This window comes from Oreochromis aureus, linkage group 13 (genome assembly GCF_013358895.1).
Source record: "Oreochromis aureus strain Israel breed Guangdong linkage group 13, ZZ_aureus, whole genome shotgun sequence".
Classification (NCBI taxonomy): domain Eukaryota; kingdom Metazoa; phylum Chordata; class Actinopteri; order Cichliformes; family Cichlidae; genus Oreochromis; species Oreochromis aureus.
This window is the reverse complement of record NC_052954.1, coordinates 12,876,119-12,893,971: the sequence shown is the minus strand read 5'-3', so window position 1 is coordinate 12,893,971 and position 17,853 is coordinate 12,876,119. Positions and strand designations below refer to the sequence as shown.

Here is a 17,853-nt window from a genome sequence, read left to right as displayed (position 1 = left end):
AATTGCTTTATGCCTCGCATTGTTTTTGAATCAGACGCTAGTCCCATTGCGTCTTGCACAGATGCACCATAACTTTGATTAAAGCACTCTGTCAAACCTGCTTTCCATATTTTTGATAATTTTTTTGCCAGTACATGCAGAACGCCACAAGAACAACAATTTGGCCTCACTGTGCATCTCTTTTCTTAGACAGTTAATAGTAACTTTGTTGGTCTGTTGGTATTTGGTGGCACAATATGCAGATAAACAATGAAAACTGATATTCCATTGCATCTTTGTCACCTTTTAAAATAAATCATGGCTGTGCGTTTTATTTTTATCTTTGTACCAGCTATCTTGAGATCTGCAATGAGCGGGTGCAGGATCTTCTTAAAAAGAGAGCATCACCTGCTGATGATGGGGGCTTGAGCGTGAGGGAGCATCCCAGGCATGGTCCCTATGTAGAGAGTAAGACTGTTTTATCCTGTATTCTATGTCCATCCTAGCTGTGTTTGCATAAAATGCATAAAATCTGATACACAAAATTATAACTCATAGATCTGTCCAAGCATGTAGTACAAAGCTACAGTGAAGTGGAGGGCCTGATCATTCTCGGCAATGCCAACCGCACGACAGCCAGCAGGGGAGTGAATGACTTCAGCAGGCGCTCCCATGCCATCTTCACCATAATGTTCACCCAGGTGAAACACAGTGCTTGGACATATCTTTGATGTTTAAATCTGGCCAAAGTAAAACATTTCCTAGAGATCTTTGGGTGTTAACAAAAGCCATTCCCCAAAAACTCTAATTACGAGACTTTATCCATTGTTGTTATTTTTTCATAGACTTTAATTTTCTCTGTTTGTGATATCACTTATACACCCAAGTGTATTCTTCTGTGATATTGCCTTTTTTTGTTTCCTGGGACAGGTGTGGTTTGATGCAGAACCGTTATACGAGACAGTGAGTAAGATCCACCTGGTAGACCTGGCAGGCAGCGAGAAAGTTGATCCCACACGCACAGTAGGAGGCAGGTTGAAGGAAAGTGCCGACATCAACAAATCTCTGGTCACATTAGGACATGTGATCTCAGCTCTGGGTAAAGGCCGTCAGTCAGTTTACTGTGGAATTACTGTTTGGGACCAATTTACACCCCTTCTCTTTTTTTTTTAGATGTCAAATCAAACTCTTTGACATAGAAATCTACATGAAAGATGGATGTAGCTGTGCAGCACACGGGCTCTTAAACCTGTACTTTTTACAATGGCAAGCAGAGGGCGACTCTGCTTATTTTTATTTTCTTTTAAAGAGGTTTATTGTCAAGATGTTTGTGGGATGCTTCCTTGATCGGTGACCTCAGTAAAGACTTGAGATGGGTTTATGTCTCAGTCTTTTCTTTCAAGTCTTATTTGCTGTAACATATTTGTTTTGCAAATTACAGTCAATTAGAGGATAAAAAAGGATATTAAGCAAGATGTGCTTTAATGGGGGGGCTACCTTGCTGCTACTGCATGAGTGTGGTATACAGTGTTAAGGTGGAGACATCCAGACATAACTTCACTGATCAGTGAGGGATATCACAGTGGCTGAATCCATTTTTTATGTACAGTCATGTAATTTAAAACAAAAAACAAAACAAAAAAACAACCCTTGAAATTATAGTTGAAATGCAAATTCCAGCCATAATTTGATGCCTTTTTCTGAAGAATACATATTTAGTAGTGAGAATTTAGTTCTCAGAATTTATATATAACTTGTGGATGAAACATTTTACCTTTCTAGCATTTGACTGAGTACTTTTTTTTTTTTTTTTTTTTTTGATACTCTCAGCTGACCTTGGTGTAGGAGTGTCAACAACAAAACCGATCTTCATTCCTTACAGAGACTCTGTGCTGACATGGCTGCTTAAAGACAGCCTGGGTGGAAACTCTAAGACTACTATGATAGCGAGTATGTAATACTTAATTCTTAGCTGTTCTTGATATTGGAAGCATTATTAACCACATAATTCTTTTGTTTTCACACTTTTCATGAACATGTCCCTTCTTGATGACCCCTCTTGGCAGCCGTTTCTCCTGCTGATGTGAACTACATGGAGACCCTGAACACTTTGCGTTTTGCCAGTCGAGCTAAAAACATAGTGAACTCTCCCATAGTGAACGATAATGGCAGTGTGAAGGTGATGAGAGAGCTGCAGGCAGAGGTTACCAAACTCAATCAACTACTAAAAGAACCCTCTCAGGTCCTACATATGCTCACATTCACAGAAGGAGTCATAAAGATCTTATAGTATTTCTTATTCAAAGCTTATATTGTAGGTTGCATTGTTTTCTCGCTGTTGCTTTAGGTTGGGCGTGAGGTGCCATTATCCTCTGTGGACGTAAAGGAGGAGCTGAATGAGACAAAGGTGAGTCATCCTCTGCAGAATAGAGACGAGAGGCGTTTTGAAGTTCCCTTTTGTAAATAATAAACCTGTTATTTCTGCAGTCCCTGCAGGTAGTAGCATTGACCAAGAACAGAAGCAGCACATGGAGGGAGACACTGAATATTCTGCAGGTACAAAAATGATTCATTCATTCATGAATTTAAATATGAACTTCTGCTTGAGAATCCTGGGGGCCAATTTACCGTTGGTTTGTTTGACTCACAAATGCCAGCGGGTTATATTTGATTCTTGGATATGAGGTAGAGGATAATAAGACCGGAGAGTACTTGTTGACCTGCATTGTTCCATTGAATGGGTTTGTTGTAGTTCTTCCGTTTAATCAGATTGTACAGACAGCCCAAACTCCTGTACCTGCTTTTCTTCTGCACAGAGTTGGATAAACTCTTTAACACTAGAATAAAATGTGAAGCATGTTAAAAGTAATGTTAAGCGTCCTTGCTGCTTACCTAATTTTCTATGTCCCTCTTTGGAATTATTTGTGTTATAATAAATTATGTTACGAAAAATATAAAAATGATTCCACTTAAAGTTTGGAGCAGAAAAATATGTGATTAGAACAGGAGGGCACAGAGTACAGAAAAGGTGTTCACCACTATTAATCAGCAAAGCAGCAAGCTCCCCAAAGCAGGTTTAGTAGGTATTACTGCTTGTAGTGAGGAGGTCCTGCCAGCTGGTGTCACTGCAAGTCTTGTGAATAACTGCTTCACGGGGAGTAGACTCAGTCTAGCATTTAAATTAAATTTTTACATCTATTTGGATGTAAGTGGCATCCAAAAGGGGAGCTCATATAATGGTTGTAAAATTGGGTTGCAACAGTGTTTGGGGAGTCTTACAAAGAGAAACACAACAGATATGTCTTCTCCCTCAACAAATACGACTTCTCTGAGGGAAGAATGGGGTGGCAGCAGCCTCGAAAGACCCCAAGGTGAAACAAAAAATTGCAGTAATAACAGCCGAAAATCAAACTTAACTCTCTTCCTCTGCTGAGTTTATGCCCGACCTCCCAAAAAACACCAAATGTCGTTTGTTTGGGTCTCCTTGTGTTCAGCCAAGAAGCGTCTTGCATTATGCATTCAACCGTGAAGCGTGCCAGTCATGAAAAGTATGGCGTGACCTCTTGTCTCTGTCATTATACATGCTATTAATGCGTTCCTTATAGTGGTTTTTCATGGCGTTAAGCTATTTTGTTGATTCAGACTTTGAAAGATGTCTGAATATGTGTGTGTCAGCCATTAGTAATGCAGCAGCAAAGTAAGAGGTTTACTTTGCTTTTATGAGGACGTTGTGTAAGGATTTAAATACCATACACATGAATGTCAGCTATATGTGTACGGTGAATAATTAACATTCTATTCTGATGGTGGTTAGTAGGTGACATTTAGTGGCTTGACAGCCCTTTTATTCCCGAGCATGTATTGGAACTCATTAGCTTCTGTCACGGATCCTAATTAAGAGGTCTTGATTATTGACATATGGTACTTTCATTTCTGTCTGTCCAGCATGTTAATTAGAGTTACTATGGTATAAATCTGTTTGCATATTCGAGCAGTGATAACTTTATGCTCAAAGGCAACACCACCCATCCATTTTTTAAAAAAATTTTTTTTAAACAGCTGTGCTCATTCATGTAGACACATTGGTTAAAATGCATGATACAATGTGACACCTAGGCGAAAAGGCCAGTGCACTGGTGACTGGTAGGCACATTTGTGTTGGCGAAACTCTAAGTGTTTGATGATTGACTTTATGGATTTGACATTTGTCTTCTTGTGCATTTGCATTCTGCCTGGGTGCAAAATGATAAGCGGGATTCCTGCATGGAATGCTGCAGATATTAGAGGTGGAGTCTGTACTAGGATCAGTACAGAGATGCACCTCAAGTGCAAAATGGAAGATGGTCATTTTAAAATTCAGCAAAAGCACCTAAGGGAGGAAAAAAGCTTAAGCTATAAGGTTGAATGCAGATGCAGTATGGCATCAACCTGTTTCATATGAGGAAAAAGGGTTGGAAATGGGTTTTATGTACATTACCTGTTCTCTATATCTAGCATATGGTTTTTAATTTAAGAACAGTCTTCTCCACATCTCCAAGTTTCATATATTTTGTGTTTAATTCAGTTCATCCTGTTGCTGAAAGCTTGATGAGAATTTCTGCTCAGGCCTTAAGGAGACAAGTTGACCAAGAGCGGTGTAAACAGAATTTTGAATTCTGTATTCAAAGCAGATTTAGAATGCAAAGTTATTCATCGTCAGCTTCCCAGATTGGTTACAGGGCATGTGGGAAAGAGAAAGTAATTAATATGAGATGGATTCCGGAGCAGCCTCTTACCAGACGGAGGCGGCAAGAGATTGAGAGAACAAAAAAGGCAGGAAGAGGGTAAAGTTAAATGTTTTACTGCAAGGAGGATGGTGGGGGTGGGGGAAAAAAAAACTTAAACAAAATTATAATATACACACGCACGCACAGATATTTGTAAGTAGTTCCTACTTCATGAGCAGAATTGCACCCTGCTCCCCCAGCCAACCTTTTGGGTCCCCTTGTAACACAGTGTTGTGGGAGGGACTTCTATTTCAGTAAGCTAAAATGAACCACGGCTTTTCTTTGATCCTAGTAGTCTCTGCATTTCCCAGACATGCTACAATCAGCACAACAGCACAACTTAAACCCTGCTCTGAGCCTCGCTCTGTTTTATGTTTTATTTGTAGTGTCAGCAGTTAACACAATGTAATTATTATAGCATTTCACAATCTGTATAAGAGGCCTTTCTTCATATGTGGGTAAAGGTTGGCTCAAAACAGATTTTCTTTCTTTTTTTTTAATAAACTGAACAGTTAAAACAAACAAAGGTGTTCTTAACTGACTCCTGACAAATCAGCCTATCACAGTGCTAGCTCATGGCCTTGATGTACACCTACAAACCACCAGTGTTAATTTTATCAGCAAATTTTGATTCAGTTTCAATCATAGCCTTTTGACTAAAATGTCTTTTTAGTCATACTTTAGGCATCCAAATTCTTTTAGTTTTAGTTAACCAGAGATCATGAGATCATTGATTGTGAGGTTGATTCAGTTGATATAAAACCCAAAGTGTCCATATGACTTCTCTTCCTCCCAGGTGTTGATATTTTGTTGTTTTTTGTGAGAAACTTTGAGCATGGGAGCTAGTTGTACAGTTTACAAATAATTCCTGGGGGAACTAACCCAGCCTGCCTTTCTAACACAACTTAATTATTTCTGATTGGATCTCATTTCTCCAGAATATCTCCAGAAATTTCATTTCATTTTTGTTAATGACTTCATGATAGTTTTTGTCCCTAATGGATTAGTTTTTTATTTAGTTATCATCTTTATTTTGAAACTATTGGAGAACACGCAAGCCACTTTGCAACCCACCTTCACTCGAGGTACTGCAGGATTGTCTCTGACACTTGCTTGCTCCGGTCTGTGCCTGGTCTTGCTGTTGCTCTTCCCACCTTTTGCTTTCCATTCATGCATCTGGAAGGAGGAGAGGGCCATAATGCCAAATATAAATTATGCAGATTATAATAAAAACAGATTGTTATTTTTGCGGTCCTGACTTCATCTTTACATTCTTCTTGCTCTGTCCCTAAAATCAGTTAAACTTGACATAGTGGTAAGATAACAGTTAACGTTGCTGCAGTCTCCTTGAATCCGTGAAAGTTCAGCATGTTATGTAAAGCATTGCATGTGACAGCTATTGACTGCATGCATGAATGCATGACCACATGCTGATGGCTAGAAGGCATATCAGGCTAATAAAACAACAGTTGATAACCAGTTGGTTGAAATTCAGCTCTCACATGTAGTATGCTCCCAGATAACAAAGCATATTAAAAAGAAATCACTGTTAATGAGGTGCCAGGTCTTTGATTCTTATTCAATTCTTAACTAGCATTCATTGCAAACAAAAGGCTTTATGCCATTTGAAAACGTGCCTTTCTTTTACATGTCATTTTTAAAAACACTGCAATCTGGGATTTAACCTTTTTAATGTGTCAAAGAAATCTAAATGCCATTTGGTTTTTCGTAAACTGTTCTGGCAAGTTGCTCCACTTGACAAAGAAGTCGGAAAAGACGATTGGTTGACTGTGTTTTGAAATGCACATTGTCTAAGTCGGGAACCTGACCTGTCAAAGTGCTGTAAAGTCCATTAAAATTCTACCCAACCACAAATGATGGCTTTTAATGGAATCCTAAATGCTGTCCAAGCCCGGCTGCTGGTCCAGGCCATGGTTAATTACAGTATGTTCACCAGCTGCCTGAGTCTGAAAACAGACCTTTATTTTTTGTCCTTGCGTTACACACAGAGTGACTGGGTGTGGTGAGGAGCAAGCGTCTCTGTTACGTGTGTGAATGTGAGGGGAAAATAAGAGGATCTCATCTGTTCCTGGTGTCTGAGGAAAGTGACACAGTGCATTAATCTGCCAGGCTGCTCCTCACCTCCTAATGAAGTCTGTGAAAAATCCCTTTTAATTAAGTACAGGGGCTGTGGTCGATGCCTCTCCTTCTTCATTAGAAAAAAAGGATTTCTTCAATCTCGCAACTGCCGATGAGAGAGGTGGTGCTGGTGGTGGACGCGTCTCTCGCTTCACGGTCCAATCTATTCGATAGAGCAGCAGGATGAGGTTGAAAGTTACTTTTCCTAATCCGTGGCAATGTGAGGCAATGGTCCACCAGCTTAACAGGAGGATACTTGTCATAGGGCACTCATACATGGGTAGACTCTGGGTTATTGAAGAGCAACAGCCATTACATTGGGAGGAAAAGGTTAAACACTTGGAGTGCTGAGTTTCTCTCTTTATTGCTCAGTTCTGTGTCATTTAAACCTACAGTTCATCCGAAAGTGTAAAATTTCTTGTTTTATAATTGGCAAATGAACTGCTCTGTGTATTTACTCAGTCAGCAGCTTGTGAGGTCTTTTCTTTAACTGAACCATACCTTTTTAGTCAAGTAAAGAAAGGAATTATACAAAGTAAAATGAATATCACTGCCTGACAGACACGTATGCGGTATAGCTGTCTGACTAATGCTGCAACATTTCCTCTGCAACAATTGCTGGAGGCAGTGAAGCGGAATATGAAGCAGATCAGACTTTTAAGTGTAGCTTTCCTGAGCTTTAGAAATGGCTTTTGGGGATTAAATCGATATTTCTACCTATCGGATTTCCATAGAGAGGTGCTATAACACTATCAAATTATTATTTAGCAGAGGTATCCTTAACAGATTTCTTTTTTTAATAATGTAATTTCTTATTTTTTGACTTCTGATTTAACTAATGTTTTATCTATAACTACAGTGCAGTAATGATGCATAAGTTAAGTGTGGTGATTTCTTTAATGCTGTTCACTAATTGATTTGTGATTTTTAACATTGGTGCCGACTCATGCACTGTTTTATGGTGAAAAAATTAAAAACTAAGCACAGGCATTCACTTTAGTGTGGCCCTCCATACAACACTGCTTTGGGCAGCACTGTAAATTGAAATGAAAGCAGTGGAAGTTTGCCATCTTCATGTAATGGCAACATACTTTACAAGCTCTATAGTATGTTGATTGCTATGTACCACTAAAGGCATCAGCACGTGGTATGCCACCCACCTGTGTGTGTGTGTGTGTGTGTGTGTGTGTGTGTGTATATGTGTTGAGGGTGAGCAGTATTGCGTCTGTCGCACTCGCTGATCACAATGTACAGTTTGACTCTCGCCATGATAATCTAAATGATTTATAGTGTCTCTCTTGCCGGTAGCCAATCTGCTGTTTCATGGTGACACATGGTTGGAATGCTGCAATTCTGCTTGGCCTTCAGGCAAGGAAGAGCAGTCATAAAGAATTCAGCTTTCTGCTGGTTGCCATTAAATGTCTGTCAGCATTTTTATTTTATATTGTATGCCACTCCAGCTACAGGCTATTAAATAAGCTTTTTGTCTTGTGGTATGTTCTCTTGTGCTCCATAGGAGGAGACGGTGACTCTGAGGAAGGAGGGGAGTGGAGTGGTCTTGGACTGCTGTTTGCCTCACCTTATCGGTGTTGGTGAAGATCTGCAAAGCACTGGAATCGCCCTCTATTACTTGAAAGTGAATAGTTTATTTGAGCTTCATATTTATGCACTACTCCTGATTTAATCGGAAAGTGTCTTAATTATTTTGTCACACAACAACTTTTTGTGTATTTTTATGATCTTCTAATCTATAGGAAGGCAGAACCATAATTGGAAGCGGCAAAGCATCATGCACTCAAGACATTGGTGAGTTGGGGTTTTAACGACATGCTTCTTACTTCAGGTTGCCAGCTGCTTTCTTATACTGACTTTAACAATTGTACTGTAGTGCTCCATGGGCCTGGGCTCCTCAGTGTGCATTGTGTGCTTGAGAACATTGCTGGGACTGTAACCCTGTTCCCTCAGGATGGTGCACTGTGCTTAGTCAATGGCTCTGTGGTCACCGATCCTTGCCAGCTGACTCAGGGTAAGCAGTTCTGTAATATCTAATTTACTCTTGACATTCTTTAATGAACACTGGTGCTGGAAATCTATAAGAAAAAGGATTTCTCTCTCATTCATATATAATCGTTTGGCTTGTGGGAGCCAATACGACTTTCATCCATTTTGAATGCAGTTATATATGATCGCTGCATCACATCTTCAAATGAAATCCACTTTATCTCCCCGGTTCTCCTACTGCCGTGCACTCGGGGCATGAGCGGATTCCGAACACAGCTCTCCATAGGGCAGATGCCATTTCTTTTACTAAACATTTTGAAGGGCGAGAGGCCCCGGACAAAGCTCCAGACAAAGCCCCAGGCCCTCCATTTAATTGGCAGATGGAGTTGATAGGGCCGACAGGTTTGAAGTGGGCCAGAACATTAACCTTTCAAAGGACAGAGGCAAGCCGGGCTGGAACTCTGGCCCCCCTGAGCCGGCCCTTCTTGCCAGGGCTGGGAGCTTTCACTGTTTCCTGCTTCCACATCCCCGTTGCTTGGCTTTTGAGAGATAAAAACTTTAAACAGAGCCAGGCAGCACAGGGCCTGGCTATGCTAGTCTCTTTTATAAGCATTTCAATTTATCCAATATCCCCTTCAGAAACGGCTGCATCTGAACCTATTTTCTTGAACAAATGATAGTAATTTTCAGCCCAACAGCAGCTGGATTCCATCACAGGCTGCTCTCTCAGGTGCTTTGTCACTCGTCAGAAGTCATTAGTAGTAGCAAGATTAGTATTCGTTCTGCTGAGAGAGGAGAAGGAAAAGCGGGAGAGACCTCGTGAAAATCTGTGGATATGGCCACATGAACGTGAGTCTGATATATATAAACCCCAATATCACTTCAATTCTATAGCTTTACAAGACTTCTCAAGTTTCCTTGGACCATTTTCTCTGGTAAATTATCCCCCTGGTCTTGTCCACTGCCAATCATATCGGGGATTGTGTTCCTGATGGCAATTCATTAACTCACCAGACGAAACTGTGTGGGGGATTTTTGTGCTTTCTGTTGAGTTTCTCCAGTGTTCAGTGTAGATATGGGTCACTGGTATCCCACAACGAAGGGAAGATTCTCATGGCAACAGAAAAATTATGCATTATGCAGACTGTGCCACACCTCCAAAGATTTCCTGGCAGATTTGTCACGGCATCTGTCATTTCGACTGTACCAGTTGTTTTCACAATGAATCACATCATATTATTTTTATTTATTTGTTTATTTTGGGCACCAAGTCGTAATGAAGTTCATAATGACTGGTTAATTGGTATTTTCCCATTTTCTTTTCATGTATCATCTCTTTGGGCTCCTTTTAGGTGCCATCATACAGTTGGGAAAAGGAGCCACACTCTGGTTTAACCAACCGACTGCTTCCCAACTTAGACTGAAATACCAGGTATGGTAAAATACTAAAAACCACCACATGCAGAAAAGATACTATTAGACGTTTTCTGAAGTGTAGCGTCTTTGGGGGAAAAAAGTGCCTCCGCTGCATTTTCTGCTTGTAATGTTGTAAAAGCAAGTGAACATCATGCTCTTTGTTGCCATAACTACCTGCTGTAGTAGGTAGCATGCCTGCTACCTTTGACAAATATTACTCATATTGAAATCATGTTCAAAATCTACATGAGAAAGTTGCACCACACCACCAGTGGGATCCATATGTCTTTGTTTTGATCAGAATATTAACTATGAGCTTTTCAATCGGTGTTGTTTTTGCTTGTTTATATAAAACTCTTTTTTTTTTTTCTTCTTTTTTTTTGTTGGTTTTGAATAATTGGCTCATATCATGGACAATATGTTCCCAACTTTAGAACTTTCTCACGCTAGAAAAGCCTCCTGCTGTTCCTGAAAGGAGGCCAGGTGCAGTGCCTTTCAAAGCTGGCTGCTATTCGTCCTGTTTGCAACAGCTTCCTCTTGGCTTTCAGGAGTATTTTTAAAGAAGCATTGTGTGAAAATACAAACTCCCTCACGCTCTTGGATGCTGCAGGCACTGTTTTCTCTTCAGTAATTTATCAATGTAAAGCATTCCTGAGAAAATCTATTGAAGGCATATTTTAAGTTGGTGATAAAATAAACGTAAGAAGACTTGGATACATTTCATCCAGTATTGCAGTAGAAAATGTTGACGCTATTAAAAAGTTCAAGAGAAGGATGTACTCGACAACTGAAAGTCTGCCGCAGCAGTTGTTACTGTTCAAATTTATTACGGTTGATTCAATTGTAACTAAAAACTAAAACTGGGTGTTTTCACAATATGGCTTTAAGTCTCATTTATCCAAATTTTGTAAATGCAACATGCACAATATGCATGGACCCTTTGCAAGCGTTCAGTTCTTATCCTCACTGTTCTGAACATTTTTAAACTGCATATAGCTGCAATCAGCAAATTTACTGATGCTAAACTAGTTTAAACTGAAGGAAAAATAAATACCAGTAAATTAAAAACAACTCTAACCATCAACACTGTGGCAACAAATAAATACATTGCTCTGTGATTTCAAAATCCAATCTCTCATTTACTTTTTATTTTCCATATATCTAGAGCTATGCTGTGAAATGAACAGTGTACGAGTAGCATCGACTCCTTTTGACATTGTTGTCTTTTACATCGTAGCAGGCGTTGGGATTTATTTTACGCTGATCAACAGAAAAAACATCTGAAAACGAATCACTATGCTTGAGTTATTTCACTCGTGTGGCCATTTGTAGCTAGAAGTTGAATGTGGAGTGAGTCCTGGTGTGTTACAGATTCTTGTGGGCTTAAAATCCTGTATGGTACAGCTGCTGCTGAGTAGGTTTCCAAGGTTCATCTATTCAAGATATGACAAAACGTCTTTGTCACAGATTTACTGAAACCACCTCAAAAAGGAAAAGTAAGGTTAGTGATTTAACAATGAGAATACAGTGGTATACCTTCTATATATAAAATAAAGACTCCATTCCCTGTGAGCCTCTGTATGAGAAACACTAGTGGAGCATGTTAACAAAAGGAGCTCTGAAACCATTAGATGACGCTGAGAGACTGTCTATATATAATGTTGCTTGGCTGCTCACTACTCAAAGCTTTACAGCACAGTGAAATCATGATGTCATGACACTGAGTGGACCCTGCAGTGGACATTCAGACCTCGTCTCAAAGAAGATCCTAATGTTGCACTTGGCTACACACAAGTATTGAAAATGTAACTAAAGCATGCAGAATACACGTATTTCCCCAAACTTCTCTCTCAACTTTTGTGTTTAAATGTCACATTTTTGGTTTTGGACAGTTACAGAAATGTCAGATGCAGTCGCCCTTAATATAGTGGAAAGGTGGAAGAGGGCTGAGTTTCTCAGGCTGTCCATGGAGCACTTAAGGCACCGTACACTGAGCCCTTTTAATATTGAAAACTATATTTGTGGCTTGGTGTTTTCAGCCAAATAAACTGGGGTATGAATAATTTTATAAGCGTGATTGATTATTAACCCTGGTGTTTTGAGCTTCTAATGAAATGAGTAGTACAATGTTAATTAATGTTGCTAAAATGATCACACTAAGAAATTGGAACTTTTATTAAAGCGTCAGTGCTCGGTAAAGTAAAGTTACGAGATGAAAGAAAACAACTTTGTCAGTGAATGGACTGTCAAGCCTGCAACTTTGAGCACCCTGTGCTTTATAGCATTTCATGTTGTAAAATTGATTCACACACCATTTTAGACACAGTTGTACTTCTGGCTTTTGACAGCTCTCTGCTCTTTGCATTATTGAAAGCGGCACGCTATTACAGCCAAGCAAAGCACCGGCATCCAGGCCCCGCTGTGGTTCCAAGGAGACTCTTTAACATTCATTTTTAACATCGATTCTAAATGAGATGGTCTCAAGAGCTTCACTTTCGCTTAGTCTGAATATGTGCTAGCAAATCTAGAATGTAGCCTGTATCTGTTGTGTAAAAATATATATATTTTTAAGTGTACTGTCTGAATATTAATACAGTTTTACTAAATATGGAAATTGTGTTGAAGAATGAAATACTTTGCATACTACCACTTTATTTTAGCCATGTGCAATGGATTCATACAGTATTTTTCTATTACCTGTTTAGACATTTCTGCAAACATTTGCTAAAAATGAAGATGCATCAACTGAACCGCTGGTCAAATGCAAATCTAGCATAGGGAGCTGTCACTTGTTTCTTATACTGAGGCAGATTTCAGTGCTGTGTCATTCTGTTGTCTGCAGAGTGGATTGCCATCTGTGTTCAGCCCATCTGTGACTGACTCGTCCAACTCTACTGAGAATTTGTCCAAGGCGATGGTGCAAAATCGAGGGTAAGACATATGCAGACATGTGTAATGGCTCTCTGCACTTTGTGAGCCCAGCATAACTGCATTCATTCCACCTCAATCTCCGCAACGTGCCTGCTTATTGAGCAGCATCCATTGGGCACACAGACCAAATCAAAGCCATAAATCATGGCACCATTTCTGTGAGGAGAGGTGGGAACATACAAAAAGCCGTTCTGTAGTGCTTATTGCTGAGCCCATGGAAATCAGAGCAGGCAGCTCTCCTACAACCAAGGGCATGTCCGAAAATGGCACCTTGTTCACTCGGTAGTGACCTGCCCAGTGTCCCATTTTCAAAATTACTGCAACACACTTCAAGTTCAGCTCCCCTGAAAATTCCCACAATGCAGTTTTTAAAAAAAAAGAGAAAAGAAAGAGGGGGGGGGTGCATCTAATGTTCATTAGTAGTGATGCAATTTCCCTTGTTTCACTGCATCTGCAGCAGATTCTTCTCTTCTTTTTCACTTTCCTCTCTGTATTTGTAAAATGTCATCAGTAATGATACAAGTGGTGTTTGATTTCTTTTATTTTTTTTAAAGTACAGTTCACTTGCTTCAAACTGTTCTGTCTTCTATCATTTTATTGGCATTTGATTTGTGTGAATTTGGTAAAGACTGTTTTAATGAGCAGCAGTGATGCAAAATAGCAGCCTCGTTTCTAATTTTGAATAGCTAACCAGGTTTGAGGTTTGACTATATGCCATCAAGAAAATAAGGTACTTGCACTGCAGCTCTTTTCCCCCTCTTTAAACAATAGCGTACCATGATGTTTATCAGCGTTTGGTAAGGTGAAATCTTCATGCTCTCCACTGCCTTGAAATTGTGACTGTTCATTGATGCCAGTGTGTCAGTGTTCAGTGAATTAATGTCCAAAATCTAATTCACCACCTACTAACACTCTGAGCGTTTTGAGAGACATCCCTGGTCTCATGATCTGCTAACCCTGATGTTTTACAGCATGTGGAGCTGTCTGACACATAATTTCCTTCACACCGCAGTATCCCCATCCTACTCATGTGATTAATACTGCTTTCAGTCTGACACCTGCTTCCCGATCCACTGGTCTGATGATAGTTGATTTAGATATGAAAGGGTGAATACACATGTATTTGGGTTACTACATGGTTTATGTTGGTGGAATAGTGTCTTCATTATCCTACATCAGAAACACTTGGTTTGTTGCTAAAGGGAGAAAGGAAGTCAGTCGTAGTGAGTGGTGGACATAGATTGTCAGTGTTCACAGCAGATCATAGACTGTCGACTGCTCTATACAGAAGGAAAAAATCATGCAGTGCATATGAGGCACATTGCAAAATACACTTTGGCTATTGGGTTCTGCTCTGGGTGTCAATTAACACGCATCATAAAATATTAAATGATGTATTCATTGTATTTAACATCGCCTCCTCTCACCTGGCAAAGTGCCCATATGCACTGTTTGAGCATAATGGTTAAGATAATGGTTCAGTGAAGGATTTTTCGCTTTGTATTCAGATGTGTATTCCATCTTTTGTCTACTTCTTATTTGCATAGCAGAAACTCCCTCGCAGCAAGGACAGAATGGATCTCACTTTACTGAGTCATTTTGGAAATGATCCTGAACAATAAATAAGAGCAAATCATTTAAATTCAAATGCTGGCTTTGGAGATCTGTTGGGGTCTGGGAATGACAAAAGCCATCAGTGAAAGGACCTGCAGCTACTAGGGGAGGTGCTCTATTGCACCAAAAGCAACCTGCCTGTTCGGCTACTTCAGTGGGATTGCACACTTTTTTTTGAGAGCTAATAATTTGGACAGGAAGAGGCTTAATGCATCACCACAAATAGTTTTGTTTTCCCCACCTGGCTTTGCCTCCAAGAATAAGGTAAAATCACCTCCAAATGTTATTATGCAGATTTGTCACAACATTTCAAACACAGTCCTTTTATTGATATCAAATTCCTAATTGAATATGATACAAAATTAGATGACTTTGTGGCCAGTTAAGATGTTTGAAGACTAAAATTACTCCCGGGCTTTTAAAAAAAAAAAAAAAAAAAATAGCAAAAATGTATAATTTCTCTTCACTAGCCTTTTTAGGGATTTGGAATAAATATTTAATAGAGGACAATATGAAATGTGCATTTGGAAGGCATGTACACTCTTTCTGATTTCAGACTTATCTTTAAAAAAGGTCTGATTTAATTTTCCCTTTTCATCAATCTACACACAATTCTGCACAAGAACTGTTCATGTGTTTTTTATAATTTAAGAAATACTGAAAATATTTAATTTACAGGGTTATTCAGATCCTTTGGGCTTTGATTCATCCTCCTACCAGCGGTCCTTGAGATGCTTTTACAATTTAGAGTCCATTTGTGCCTGATTGTATTCATCGGACATGAAAGGTTTTTATAAAAGATCTCACATTTGATGGTTTAGGTCTTAAGTTTTAGGGCAAACTGGGACACAAGATCAAAGTATACACCTAAACCTTGTGTAAAGGCACAGAACAGGATATAACAAGCTGTAGTCTTTATTATTCTCCAGTGGAAGAAGTTTAAAACCACTAGTTTGTCTAGACCAACTTGGCCAACCAGGCAAGTGGGGTAATGTGGGACAAATGTCCTTGGTTAGACAAGCAGCCAGGAAGACGGTGGTTACAGTGAATGTTTCAGAGTTTGTGTGGAGACAACTGTCATTGCATCACTCCACCAATCAGTCCTTTATGGTAGAGATGAAGAACTTAATCCTAACTGAAAGGACCGTAACAGCCTGTTGTGAGGTAAAATACAGCCGAATGCCACGAGAACCAAAGTCCTTACTCACCATCTCATATGGGGCCAACTGTTTATAATCTAACAAAACGGCAAAATACAGCCGAGGAAAACCAAGTGTCAGTGGAGTCTAGTAGCCGCACAACAAAGGAAGGATATAATACGGTAGTCACACAAAGATGGTTATAAGTGGTAGTTCTGTACAGTTGTAGAATATTAAGGCACTTTATGTTTATGTGTGCACTTTAACATTGTGGTCAGCTAAGACTGGGAAAGTGCTATATAAATGCTGACTATAAGAGACTTATTAGGACGTCATTAAGACCTGAGGTGAAGAGGGTAATTATGGTTGCTTATTCTGTTAAATGACTGGGTGTAAAACAGTTTTAGCCTTATTCTTTCATCTGCAGTTGTGGCAGTATTAAGTATCAAGAGCAATTAAAGAAGGAAAAACAGAATTTATAACGGTAAGCAGGCTAAGCTGTTTCACAAGGAATGGTGATGTTATGAGTTTGGTCTGTGGACTGTGATATCATTTTTGTTTGTCTCAAAAGTAATTTGTTCTGAAGCAGGTGAGGCCTGCAGCATAAGTTACCCCGCTGTACCCCTGTTAGCACAATGGTAACTTAGTGTACTCATAACCTGTGGTTACTTGTGACTTTTTTTCTTGCTAAGCCCCAAATCCTTTGTAGTACAGGCTTCTGAACTGGTGATTCTCATCCAGTCCCACTGAACTTGAAAGATTCGGGAGAGAAGAATGACTCTTTCAAACTAAAGGTGTGTCAATATGCATAACACTCAAAGCCCTTTGTGTGTGGATTATTGAAGAAAAATGGACTGGATCCATTTGAAGATGAGGCCAAATGTAGAAAAATTGAAAGCGTCTGAAAACTTTCCAAATGCACTGTAAATGTCATGACTTGAGCTTTTAGTATGTAGACATGAGATGGATATTCCTAGGAGAGGCAGGAAAAGGGCTATGTTGCCTGTGGAGGCCGGGTCATATATTTTCATATTGTGTATAAATCTATGCCCACAAGACTCACGTCTTCCCTTCTTGTAAAAGGGCCCCCACTGTTTGATTCATACTTTATTAAATGGACTGTGTAGCAGAGCCACAATTTTGAAGTCCAAGTCGAAGTGCAGCCATTTCAAACCCAGAAAGTCTGGACTGTGAGAGCTTCCAGCGATGGAACCAGCCAACTGGTGTTTGACCCGAAACAACATTTAATGGCCCCCTATGCTCTGAAAGTCCCTTATCTGACAACCCTCTCAGTATCCTCCATCTCTGGTCAGAAGGCCAAGTGCCAGCGTTTTTCTCTCTTCCATTTTTGACCGCTGACAAGCTGCTATTAGGAGCTTACATCACCTGAAATGGTATAATTTCACTGGTTAAAGTTCTTCACTTTGGTAGCTCCTGTGTAACTTAACACATGTCTAGCTCTGAATGTCAGGTTTTTTATTTTTTGTTCTTCTGTTCACTTTAAGTCATTAAGTCAACAATGAACATTTTAGTTTTAAAAATGGCCGCACAATGTATTTTTACCTAGATTTTATTATGAGATCTGATACAGGGTGCACATCAAACGACCTAGGACTTTGTATATCACAATTCATAAAATCTGTGGTGGTGTCTGTATGACTACATGGGTGGAAACAGAGCTTAGCCCGTGGGTTGGATAGCAGCAGGTCCAGGAAAACAGTGGGGATCGCAATCAACACAAGGATTAGGAGGCCATGGAGGAACAGAGGGAAGCAACAGGGAGGCAAACTGTACTTTGTGGTGGTGTTAATGAATCAGTTTCTGTGTACCGATTTTATGCAGCCATGTCACAGAACTCTGAGCCTCTG

At 39.7% G+C, this 17,853-nt stretch overlaps 1 protein-coding gene across 1 annotated transcript in view; it reads left to right on the top strand.

Annotated features, from left to right (window-relative positions):
• The window catches only part of kif16bb (kinesin family member 16Bb), a 34,287-nt gene that overhangs the window by 6,500 nt on the left and 9,934 nt on the right, over positions 1–17,853 (top strand). The window contains exons 6-17 of the mRNA XM_031737570.2: positions 332–447; positions 538–680; positions 910–1,078; positions 1,810–1,929; positions 2,046–2,221; positions 2,327–2,386; positions 2,467–2,535; positions 8,401–8,520; positions 8,639–8,690; positions 8,773–8,910; positions 10,238–10,317; positions 13,144–13,232. Of these exons, the coding sequence (XP_031593430.1) occupies positions 332–447; positions 538–680; positions 910–1,078; positions 1,810–1,929; positions 2,046–2,221; positions 2,327–2,386; positions 2,467–2,535; positions 8,401–8,520; positions 8,639–8,690; positions 8,773–8,910; positions 10,238–10,317; positions 13,144–13,232 (1,332 nt within the window). The remainder of the gene's footprint in view (positions 1–331; positions 448–537; positions 681–909; positions 1,079–1,809; positions 1,930–2,045; positions 2,222–2,326; positions 2,387–2,466; positions 2,536–8,400; positions 8,521–8,638; positions 8,691–8,772; positions 8,911–10,237; positions 10,318–13,143; positions 13,233–17,853) is intronic.